The 12,681-nt window shown below is 38.3% G+C and overlaps 1 protein-coding gene across 5 annotated transcripts in view; it reads right to left on the reverse strand.

The window, feature by feature from the left end:
- Nucleotides 1-1,878: 1,878 nt before the first annotated feature.
- LOC115614618 (septin-2) overlaps nucleotides 1,879-12,681 on the reverse strand; it is a 37,713-nt gene continuing 26,910 nt past the window's right edge. For 3 of the 5 annotated variants that reach the window (XM_030501745.1, XM_030501744.1, XM_030501746.1), the window contains exons 12-13: nucleotides 9,504-9,597; nucleotides 1,879-2,669 (exon numbers count right to left, since the gene is read on the reverse strand). In XM_030501745.1, coding sequence (XP_030357605.1) covers nucleotides 9,529-9,597 — 69 coding nt within the window. In that variant the 3' untranslated portion in view covers nucleotides 1,879-2,669; nucleotides 9,504-9,528. The remainder of the gene's footprint in view (nucleotides 2,670-9,503; nucleotides 9,598-12,681) is intronic. The other 2 variants (XM_030501748.1, XM_030501747.2) reach the window with 1 other exon arrangement.

Consider the following 12,681-nt stretch of genomic DNA (forward strand, 5'->3'; position numbering starts at 1 on the left):
AGAGATTGGCAATCCCAGGCACATACATTTTAAAACCCCATTAGCTGATCCCGAGTTCACTTTCAGCCATTGACTCAAAGCATCAGAAAAAAATTAAATCAGGTAATTGTCAGCGTATTTGCTTGTTTGTAAATGTCAGAGTGCCACAGACCATCAGAGACTCTACACCGCAATTAAAGAAACCAACAAGCCCATCAACCTTTCAGGAGTTATTTTATAGTCTGCCACAGTGGTTTAAATCTAATGAAGACTGAAAGGACTGCAGTCCTCTGCTCCTTGATCCTGCTGAATGGCCATTAAAGTAGTTATATGTGGGCACTTTGTCCCCATGCTGGGAAGTGTCAGCCTGGATAAGGATGGGATGGAATTCAGGGAGAGGTTTCTGTATCTTCCATGGCCCTGGCACTGCCCAGACCAATGGGAGTAGAAATGCAAGGTCAGAAATCAGGCTCTAGCCAGAGTCCTCTAGCCAGAGATCTTCACAGTAACAAAGACTTGGCTTAACAACTGTATGTTACCCCATTAAGCTATGAAGTATTTAACAAAACCAAGTTCAAATGTAACTGAATATTAACATCAGACAACATCAAAAGGCACAAAAATAAAGCCTATGTTGAAAGGAAACTGCTCGCGTATGGTACCAGCGGTACTGCAAGCTCTTTTTGGGCAATTCTTAAAATAAATCTCAGGTTTTGAGCCAAAATGCTCCAGCTGGCATCCAGAAGCCTGAAGAAGGCAGAGACTATCAACTGATAATCAGTATCCGCTTCTAAAAATCTCCTCACTGAGGCTTCTCACACAAGAACTATGACAGTGACTATAGGTGCCTTGCTTTCAAAAGAAGGGGGGGAAAAGCTTTGTTTTAAATAAAAGTATAGATGCTTTGAAAGTCTGTTTCCCTATTGTCCTGGTTTGCTTTGAAAGAACAACCTTTCATGTTACCTTTGTTCAGAGAGCTAATCCAGTGTGCAACTAATGCATGTAACTAAAGTCTTGGCTTCTCGGCAGGGGTGTGGCTGTCCTGACTCTCACAAGCACAAATGGACAGCACATCATCTCAAGAAGGTTGCAAAATATGATGCAAAATTCTGGAAGAAAAACAAGAACAGTGCATATAATGGCACACAACTCATAAGAAAATGTTTGTGTTAAATCTCTCACCTTGGCCTCTCAACAGACACACAATTCAAGTCTTCTTAAAACCTGAAGACACTTTGTATGAACACAGATCTATCACTCCATTTCTTCTTTCAACTTCATTATAGCAGCCACCAAGATAACCATGTAGCATCCATTTTATGCTGTACAATTCCAAACACAAGCCAAATATGCATCCCTGTGATACAAATCGTTTGTTAATCCTATCCTGAGTAAACACTTACTGCTAGACAGTAAAATTAGGGCTAATTACATGAAAGACACTCCAATTTAGTACTGAAGACAAAGTGTCTCAATCCCATACTTGCAAAATAATTTACGCTTATGCATATGTAATACACACAAGACTACAAAGCATGCAGAAGAGAGCAGTGGCAAAGAAACCAGCAACATTCTTATGAAGTAAGGTGTGCAATCAGATTTTCTAAGGTATTTACCCACCTAAAAGGTGTTAGCAGGTGCCTATTGAACTATGGGGAAAAAAAGTGGATGCAAAGTCTTGCTACCTAACTTCCAGTTAAAACACTTGTAAAGTTGTTCTGAAATCAAATCAAAGCAGTTTTTATGCAAACTCTAGAAAATGCCTTCATTCCCCAGGGGAAATATCACAATCCCTTTGAATACACACTGTGCACAACGCCACTACAGCATTTCATAATTCAGTTGAAAAAGCCAAGATAACAACAAAAAACCAACAAAAAACCACCCCAAGATTCAACATTTTCCACATTCATACAATTTATTACAAAACTTCCATGAAAATTAGTGTTATGGTATAAAAAAAAATTCAGAACATGCCATCACTCAGCTGACAGATAAAAATGCCTGTGATAGAAATTCTTGCAACCACAGCTTGAGACGTGAAGGCCAATCTTCAGAGGCATCCCCAGAAGTTGTTGGCATGTGTAGTGTTTACGGTACATTAAGGCACAATGATTTAGAAAAGTCAGCTTCTTTGCATCACTGGCGAATCATCAGTGGTTTGTAAATTTTCTCATACATCACACAAATATAAATCACCAGAGATGAAGCTTCAAAAGTAACCAAAGCACAGAGAAAATTATGAAAAACTGATAGGATACACAGTGATTTAAAATGGCAAGTGAAAGTTATGATACTGTGCAAGCACACATGCGTTTATTGTAAACAGGCCACAAAGTCTTTCAGTATTAACCACGAAACTGTTCAGAATAACCTAGCAGATACATGATTAACTCCTTGAAGCCAACGACTAGTCCAAACACCATACTCTATCAGTTTCTGTATAAAAAGGTATAGGAAGGATAATAAAACCACATAATAAGTATGAAGACACTGTTACCAAAAGAATCAAAAAAGATACACTATAACTTGATTAACATTGAATATATAAAACAAGCCGTTTTACAACATGATCTTCAGACTTGGTTTTAACGCAGGTCTTGATCTGCGGCATCCAGCTTTTGCATTTGAACGTTACCATTCGGTCAAAGAAAACAGAGCACCCATCCACTTAAGAGAACTGAATACTGCTGCAAACAGAAGTGGAAAACAAAGAGCATTAGAAAAGACAAACTCTCAGCATCGTCAGAGCGTTTGGGGCAGTCTGAGCGCCTCTGAGCCAGGCAGCATAAACCAAGACCAGGGCATTCCAGTTACTGCATCACGGGGACCTGCATTAGAACTACGCTGGCTGAGGCAGATGCAGTTTGGTCCCAAATATTTATCACAAATGTCTAATAAGAGCATATAAATGAGAATTTATTTTTAGTTACATACTTTCTTAAGCACCTACACCGCCTCCATCTGCAAGAACTGCATAACAGCTCATCTCACCAGTAACGCACGCAAGACACCAACCTCAGCCTGCTAGGTGAAGTATTACTGCTGCTGGGGAAAACAAAACCCACTTATCTGAACAGGGCTAAAAGTAAGCAGCAAACTTGATGTCCTGCACAAACACTTTTATCACTGCTTAGGTGAAACAGCAAAGCAAATAGATTTTTCCAAGCATTCATACAGCAGTATTCATACAGCTGAAAGAAGGCTACTACAAAGAAATCACAATTCCAGCTTTCCCTGCTTAAGAAGCTGTGTCAGACTTGGGACAGGTGACAATTCAAATTCTCCAGTTGGAAAAATACTCATTTCCAACAGGAAAAATATCTTAAATCTAAATATTCATCTGGATGGAAGAAAGAAATATCCCAGAAAACATTGTTGTGTCCACTCACTTGTAGAATACAGTGCAACACTCATCAAGACTACAGTAGCTGCGTATAGTTGGAATATGGAGCAAGGAAAGCTGATATTAGGGTCCTTTGCTCTTTGCCATTCTCACAGTGGGAATTCTGTTCAATACACAATTACTTCACATTTTAAAAAGGCCCTCACTTCCCATAACAACCAGAACAAGCAAGCCAGCATTAAGGCTTTAAAGCCAGAGTCCATACACTGCTAACTAAATTCAATGTTCAAATTAAAAATCAACCTGTGTGCTACACTGCTACTTTGTGTATGAAAGAGAAAGTACATTTCTGCCACTGTCTGCCTAATTCTGATCTGTTACAGAAAACACCTCAAGAGGAAACCGTAGCTGATGTTTCAGACTCACAAAAAGACTGGAATTTCCAATAAACACGAAGGTTCAGGTTATAAGCACAGCTGTGCACTGATGTTACCACCATTAGCAACATGATATTCACATTTTATATGCTCATAGAACATACTTGGGCAAAGTTGTGTTCATGCATTTTCACTGTGGATTCATTTCACTGCGGATTCATTTCACTGCTCGCTCTTTCTAATCTCCTTATGAGGTAATATTTTACGATACATTAGCTTGATACTGTTCTTCACAAATTTGATTTCCAGTTTTATTACACTATTACCGGCCTCGATACTCCTTTCACCAATACATAGCATTAATGCCTCCATCTGCAACATGAATTGATACTGTCATTTAAGAAAGATGACACGTTTCTCCAGTATACCATTAAATCAAAACTGTTGAGTAGCTTAACTAGCACTATGCACACCTGCACCCTGACGCACATGGTCAGACAGCTCAGAATCCTGCACCTATAAAGGTTTTGAATGCCTTGGAAAGGAATGGGTTTGCCTTTCAGCTGCTTCCAGGGCAACTTGACATCTCTCCATGTACGCTTCTGAATTCCCAATGAGAGAAATTTGCTTTATAATCAGTTACATTTTCTCACTGACCTAAATTTTTCTTCAAATAGCATCCATTTTATGTTGTAGCTTTGAGTGTCCAAACATTAGCAACAATTTTGAGAAATGGCATCTCTCGGAAAGGAAGAAAAGTATTGAATGACACCCATGTCCTGTTGTTAGTTTTGACTCATTTTGTCACTCACACCCCTAATATTTTGAGTTCCTGACATTTCAGTCATCCTCTGTTGACTTTGGTACTTCAAGTTTGTTCCCTTTCCTTTTGCTAGTCTGTAGCAACACCTTATACTTCTCCATAGCAAAAGTCATCAACCAAAAATACCCAAGAAAGATTCTTCAAGAGATAGAAAACAGAGAATATTTAGGTACAGGAGGTTTACAAACCTAATACTTCAGATTTACATATCATATTAATGATACATATTTTTCTTCTGTAGAACACTTTGAAGACCACAATTTTAACAAAGTGCTACTTTTTTTTCCTATTGGGAGGAGTTGCACAACTCATTTTCTGTCAAAGGCCACAGAGAGAGATGCTGTGGATCTGCCAAGGTGACTATCCAAGTACAACATCATCTTTCATTATGTTTTACTTACAGTCCAGGAACATGACTGCTTCACCAACTGAGAGCAGTATGGACTAACACAGAGATGCAAGATACTATTTTTACATGAACAAACTCAAATGAAAGCATTATTGCTCTATACATCAAGGATTAAAAGCCATAACAGGACTCTCTTTTGAAGCCTGCCTAGCTCTCTGCCCACTATACAAAAAGGCAGGTGGGCACCAGCTACAAGGTGGCTGGCTCTTGAGGACCCTGCTAAGATCCTTCTGTACAGGTTAATTTTAACAAGTTCAGTACTTCAGTTGTACAGTAGCAGAGAAAAAAATGACAACTTCTATCAGAAACCTACTCTCTAAAGGAAACAAAAACTTGTGCCAGGCCATCAATGCAGGGTTTGCTGAACAGCTCCACAGTGAGAAGAGCTGAAAAGAGCTGGAGAGCGATGGCACTCTTCTAGTCTAGTTTCTAGCCAGAGAAACATCTACTGGCAGTGCCAGGCAGTTGTTCCAAATACTACAAATTTGCCCAAGCTTCCCATTCTCCAGGCTCTCAATTTCAGCTGCCAAAAGCTACAACACAATCTTTGCTTCCTCAAATGACATTTCTCATCAGATCAATTCAGCATTCAGCAGCATCATTTTAGAAGACTGGTTGCTATGACAATGCTTTGTGTTGTTCTGTTAAATGATGTCAATTCACTGGTAGAAAGAACTAGCTGTTTGGTGCCTTTAGTACTGCTCTTATCAAAAATCAGAACAGTGTTGGTGAGCTCAGGAGGCTTTAATGTATTTGTGGAAATCATGAGCTATACTAAAAGAATTTTCAACATCCTACAGATATTTTAAGTGCAAGATGCTTGGTTTGTTTTGTTTTTTTTCTGAACACATTTCCCTAATCATAAATACATTTCCAGCTGGCTGTATTTGTTTTTCATAGCCTGGCTTCTGTTACTGATTTGTCCCAGTATGATCTTGAAGCTGAGTAGAAGACAGACAATTCAGACTTGTAAGAATAACAAGACAAAAACAGACTGCAAAGAGATACTCTTTCAGAAAGAGAGAAGAAAAGGGAAGAAACACCCATCAATAAACATTTCATTTGAAAAAAAATAATTCCAGCTTTTCATAATAATGGCTCATTTGAGATGGACAAGTCCAGAAGCTAGTAAATATGCTGCTGGAATTACTACAGACTAGTTTCAAAAGCATTTCACATTAGAGTATCCAAATAAAACTAAATCTGATTTAGTTTTTGGTAACTTACTCCACCCCTCCATCTCCTTCCTCTCCAATCCTCCATTTGAACTGTCAAAAGTAAGAAGCCATAAGCTCCTACACCCCTGCAGCAGTGTCTTGCATTTTAGAAGCAAAAAATCTGAAAAATCAAGCTTGCCTTGAAGTCTTTACCATGCCTCACACGGACTTGTAAGATTAGTATATTGAAAGGTATGGTAAAAAAATTGTTCCTGCTTATTCCAAGAATATTCTGGTATGTAGCTGTGCTCTCACCGCCTGCTACAAACACCTCCACATGCCCTGTTTGTACACAGAATCTATGAAATATATAGAGTAAATAGACAAAAATGTAGGTCAAATGCAGCACCTTGGTTAGGGCTGCTCTCAATCACCACCATCTTGGAGAGTAAGTCTGTACTTACAGGCTTTTGTCAAAACCTGCAGCTGGCCCACTGGTCACTGCTTTTTCCAAAATCATCTTCCTTTCCTACCCCTGTCCTAGTCTCCACCACTGCTGCCCTTCATTCCCTTTCAGATTTCTACTTGTCTACAGCAAGAAATCTGTCCATTCTCTTTGGAAGCTTTGAACATATTCCCTACATAGAATCTTTGCCTTTGTCACTCACCTTATGCTTCTCTTACTCTAGCCTTGAAAGTAAAGGAAACTGCTTGAAGTAAATTCTCCCTTTGCTCTTTCCATAGAACCTTTAAAGATGCCCCTTTTCAAAAGGGATCAGGCAAACGAGACCTTCCAGTCATCCCATCTGTGTAGCACCTTATGATAATACAGACTCCTCAGTCCTTTTGGCAAGGATTTGAGTTTAGCACTTCTTAATCGTTATGCAACGCCAGACTCCTTCCAGAAAACCCCAAAGCATTCAGCAATCTTCTCCCTGCCCTGAAATATATCTGAAACCAGAAGTGGGTACTTCACATATTTGGAAATTACCACATTTCATTATCTTACTGTTTACTCTCCAGCTCTTATCTATGAAGGCATTTACACCATACTTCTCTTTTCACAAAATATCTGTGCTTTACGAAGGTACTTTTGAATATTTATCTAAGTTAAGAGAAGTGAACATGTTAATTTTTACATAAATTATCTATAAAGTTACATGGTTTTCTCAGCACAAAGATCAGCAAGAGTGCAAAAGAGCAATTGGAGGAGAGACAGTGATTTCAGTAGCAGAGCTGATCCTTTAAAGTTCTTGTAAAACTAGAACCTGAGAGATGCTGAAGATAAACTGTGATAGAACAAAAAGATTGGTATCAAGTATATTTAAATTTGTCGGCAGTTTACTTCTGGTAACTACTGTTTTAATTACAAGTTTCCTGGTTGCTCTGGACATACTGAATTCAATAAAATACAGCAAATAAATTTGATCGGAATGCTGGAGGTTGAAATCATCGTTCCTCCTAAACTGCAAAGCCATTTAACATGCATGAGAGAAACTTCCCTAAGGCTAAGTTCTAGGTAAGGATTCACTTCAGCGTGCTAACAGGATCATACAGCAACACTCTGGTTTAGCAGGACTGCAATTGCAGTTCCGACTGTGCATATTAGCCGATAAATTATGCTAGAGGTCTATCTATCTATAAATAACTGAAGGGTAACAAAAAAAGAAGTTCAAAAGTCTTTCCTACAAGTTCAAACTAAATCACAACACGATCATGAGGATACTTAGTTAAATCTGCAAAGCTCCTCCTGATTAACACATGTAGTGGTCCAAGATGTGTTCCAGATTAGCAATGTAAAGTATCCACAAAATAACATTTCACTTGGACATGGATGAGCATGCTCAGAGCTCTGTTTACTTATGTAGCCATGGCTGCAAATTCAGCCTGGGACAAACCATGCTCCAATTCATTTCTATAAACATCATATCCAGTATTGTCAGAAGCTGTGACACGCAGGGAATCTGGTGCCATTTCTGGCTACCATTAGTGGGAAATACTGCATCCTATTAACCCTCAGATAGTGATTTCACAGCAAATCCAGCATCTAGGAACTGAAGAAAGAGCTCCAAGTACATCTGCACCATTTGCCATCCTGTACTCTGTAAGCAACAACTGCGGACAAGCCTCTTAGATTTAGAGTGGAGTTTTTTCTCACCAAGTAGCAGTTTAAAGAATGCCATGCGATTAAGATTTGTAAATTGTGCAAAGAACTGAGCTCCTTTGCAAGAAACAGTAATAATCATTTACACTACATAAGGTTTCCTGCATCAAGCAGCCATCTTCACAGTGGTCGAAGTTTGGCCATATGATAACAAACTTACCATGAGAACTTGGGACCTCCAGTTCAGACTAAAATATTTAACAGGCTGCTTAATTACCAGCTCCTGTCTGAGGAAGCGAGAGCTTTATATCAGACACTGCTATAGCATACACTGCATGGTCAGCCACAAAGTTACCCTCAGTACTTAGATTTTCAACTCTGGGGCAATATATCTTAGTATGGAAGATGGAAGACATGATGTGAAGACTCCTCTATCTGCAAGACTTGGATTTGTGACAGTAAGAAACCTGAGTCTGAATTACCTTTTTACCCTTAACTACTTCACTCAAATATAACAGTGCACATACCAGTAAAACCATCAACTGCTGCTTAAACAGGAATCCAGTGAATAAGTTTATTCCTTAGGAGACTTTTTTCTTTTTTTTTTAATATAAACAGGAAGACCAAAGGTTCAAATAAAGGCAACAAAAAATCTCCTTATTTTAGGCTTGGAATGTTGGCAGCTGCCACAGGGTCATAAGGGATAATATAATCCATTTTATTCAAGCTTTACATTCCAGAAGACCAGCAATCACAACTGGAGTATTAAACTGAAGTATTAAGCAACAGGACTCCTCATATCCTTCTATTTTTTGTTCTTACATTTAAAACAAATTATACCAGAAGAGCTGCATTCTGAAGAAAGCATGAATATTTGCTACAAGAATTTTGTCCCTCACTCACTCTGATCCCACTAACAGATACATAACATGAAAGGAGCCTGTATTGAGTACAGGTAACCAGTCTGCCTAAAATTCTGCTTGGTTCTTTGGGAAAAATGCCATAAATTCAGAGCTTACATACCCCCAAACAGCCTCACTTTTGTTTGTATATAGTCAAATTAATTTTCTGAACAGATTGTGCTAACAGAAAGCCAGATGATCCAAAAATAAGGCACTGAAGATAAGCATTTACAGATCTTAAAAACAGCTGGAAGGGTAACATTTGCATGGATATTTTTTTCTAGTCTATCCAGGACATCACTCATTTTTTTCTAAGTAGTGTAGAAGCAAGTCCAATGTGCCAAATTAACACTAACCGTTGCGAAAATCTTACAAAAGAAGAGTTAAAAAGTCAGAAAAGTAATACCTGATGCATCCAGATGTCAAGCATCTTAATCATCACCGGGCTTCATCCTCATTTGGGCTTGCATCTGTGCAATCATTTCCTGCATGCGGCGCAGCTGTAAGAAAAACACCCACATGTTTAAAACAATTTCATGGAGGAGTCCAAAATCCAGGAAATTTCTCTTTTTCTTCCATGGCAGAACACAGATCCTATTGGAAATGTTCAACTAATTTACATAATTGAATACTTTGATTTTCCCATCTCTGAATCCTTACTGCATTACATCTAACTTTCACAAAAGATTTGTAAGGATACTTAAAATGAAAATTAAGCAATAACATCCCAATCTTTTGAAGCCAGCTGTGCTTGCAGACCTGTGAATAAACATCTAATCTACAATGAAGAAAACATGCCCTTAGGTGTGTACAGAGATACACTGCTGGAGTGAGCTTGATACAAGTGCTCTTTTGTTCCAACACAAGTGCTCAAAGCATGTCATGTATGAATACTCATCTTGTGGCTAACCAGAGAGCTCTGCAAATTTGTAACAACAGTAACAGCCGAACGTGCAGACAGAATTTAAAAACTGCTTCAAAAAAGAAATGGAAAGATGTTTACAAAATTTGGAAAGACAGACTAAACATATTAAGTGCCAATATTTTTACATCTAAACAATAACTTTTCCTGGAAATAATTGTTTTCTTAAGGCATTTTCTTATGACAGTTGTAAGTTAATTTCCATCTCACAAAAGCCCAGTTATTATATAACGCTTTTTTCCCCGCAAAAAACACCCCCCATTAATTTAAATAAATGTTCCTAAGAATAAGAAACACTAATACAGATATTCCAAATGTATATGCAAATACATCTAATTTGTTTTACAAATGAGTATTTCCTTCCAGATGCAGGTGGAGAAGCTCCACAGACACAATTGCAAGTGCCCTATCTTATAGGCTGGAAAAGAAAAAGGGTGTGATTTCCATGCACATTGTATAAAACATGAGTCCATCTCAAACTGGAGATCATGTAATGATCTGAGGCTTGTATGGCACATTTTCATTATTCTAAGCATAATTGGGTAGATTTCAATATATCCAGCTTTTTTTCATTTATTTTTGGCTGGTAGAGGGAAATTCTTCAACTCTAAAAGCACTATGTTAAGCAATCATACTATATTTTCATCCAGTCAATGACATTAACTATTGTGATACTAGTTACTCCATCAGATTCAATACAGACATATCTGCAATAAATGCTTGGCTACATATATGTGGTGTTGAGCTGTTTTTTATTAAACAGAAATGAACATCACAGAACAGGGAAAAAATAATTGCAAATGCTAATATCACTTTTTCTTGCCTGGTCTCAGATACAGATTTGGGAAAGGCTAAGAAACTGAAGAGTAACTAAGCAGTAAAAAACTGCAGCATAGCCAGATGTAACAGAGCTTGCCTAAAACTAGCTGGATTATATACTGGTACTCATCCTCTTGCTGCAGCAGCACAGGGTTCAGTAGAGGCTAATGGAGGTTCCTGTGACTGCAGTGTGGATGCACTCTGACAAAAGGAGGTTAACACAGGAAAAGCATGAGATACAGCTAAGTCTGTAATGATTATTATAGACCCATCTACATTTCTGCTAACCACTTAAAACAAAAGGCTTCTGATCAAAAAGATGGCATCATGCTGCAGGAAGGAGGAGGAAAAACAGAAAAAAAAAAGCAGAAATTCTCAGAAATGAGAGTTGCATTGATTCCACAGTCCAAAAAACAAGAAAAGTTTCAAGGATCAACTTGTAAAAATGTAAGACACCTGGTCTTTTGAACTGCCTGTCCGCAGATTTACCATCAGAATTAAACTAGCTTTTTGGAACCTCGCCTACTTGAGCTTTCTCAAGAGCACTCCAAGCTGAGCCATGAAACATTCCCAAAATAGAAACCATTCAGCAATCACAGGGGAAGATACTGCTGCACATGTATTACGGTATTGCTCAAATGCAGAATTCTGCTAATAACCAACATCATATTTTAAGACTTAAATACAGCATTGAGTCTTGCATTTTCTTAACCTTAATGGATAAAAGTATGCCCACACCATGAAAGAAATCAGATGCTGCATGTGATTCAAACATAAGGCAGGACAAAAGCACTAGGAGACCTACTCCACTCTTAACATTGAGATTGTAGGAAGATTTTCCATTTTCACATGGTGTTTTTGAGAGCTGCTGATGAAGTGTTAGTCTTATCCATTAGGTAAATAATGGCAAGTTTCTGAAGCTATTTAAGCTAATTCGGTGGAAAAACTTACAAGAGCAAAGCCTGCTAAAGAACCTAAGCACATTGATGTCTCCTATGGCCATCAGTAAGTAAGAAGTCACTGAAGTTTCCTTTTCATAAGGAAAGTAGGCAAAAAAATAAAATTAGGTTCTCAAGCACACTTATATTTCAGTGCATCCTGAGCTGCATCAGCATTTTGTTATAGTTTTTGTTGAACATTTGATATGCAAACAATCCAGAATGGTTACTTTCTGCTATAACACTGGCTTCTCAAGAGCTCTAATCAAACTCACAACTATCAGTTTCGTAACAGTATTCTTAGCAGACATCCTATGAGTAATGATAGACACCACACGCTAAAACCTGACCACATAACCACAGGGCTAGAGTCAGAGGTAATAGGGAGAAAGGAAGTGGTTTGCACAGTAGGAATCCTGACAGCTCCAGTGTTACATTAAAATTAAAAAAACCCAAGACTCAAGCTGTATCGTACTCAAAGTGGTCACCACGTCAGTCTCTTCCATGATTCCTCTTCAAGTGGAGGATAGGACATAAGAACCATTCCTACATGTTACAATACAGGCTAAAACCTACACATTTTCACCTTACTAGACCTACTGCACAGACAGACCTTTGCTCTTTATAAAGGTGAATGTAAAAGATCACACAGAAGACTCAAATTGGTGTCATATCAACATCTCTGTTCCCTTTGCTGTTGGTGACTGCAAGCATCAAAGGCATAAAATGACTTTGATCTTGCTCAGCAGCAAACCCTCTCCCTTGCAAGAGCAGCATTAATATATTTTGCAGGAACTTGCATTCATCCCCTAAAGAATGGATACCACAACATGATAGCATAGGGTTGATGCACATGGTGAAGGGAAGCTAGGAAACAATGTTTGGAAATCTGTTAAAACAAGTAA

The sequence above is a fragment of the Strigops habroptila genome, chromosome 11, assembly GCF_004027225.2.
Source record: "Strigops habroptila isolate Jane chromosome 11, bStrHab1.2.pri, whole genome shotgun sequence".
Taxonomy (NCBI): domain Eukaryota; kingdom Metazoa; phylum Chordata; class Aves; order Psittaciformes; family Psittacidae; genus Strigops; species Strigops habroptila.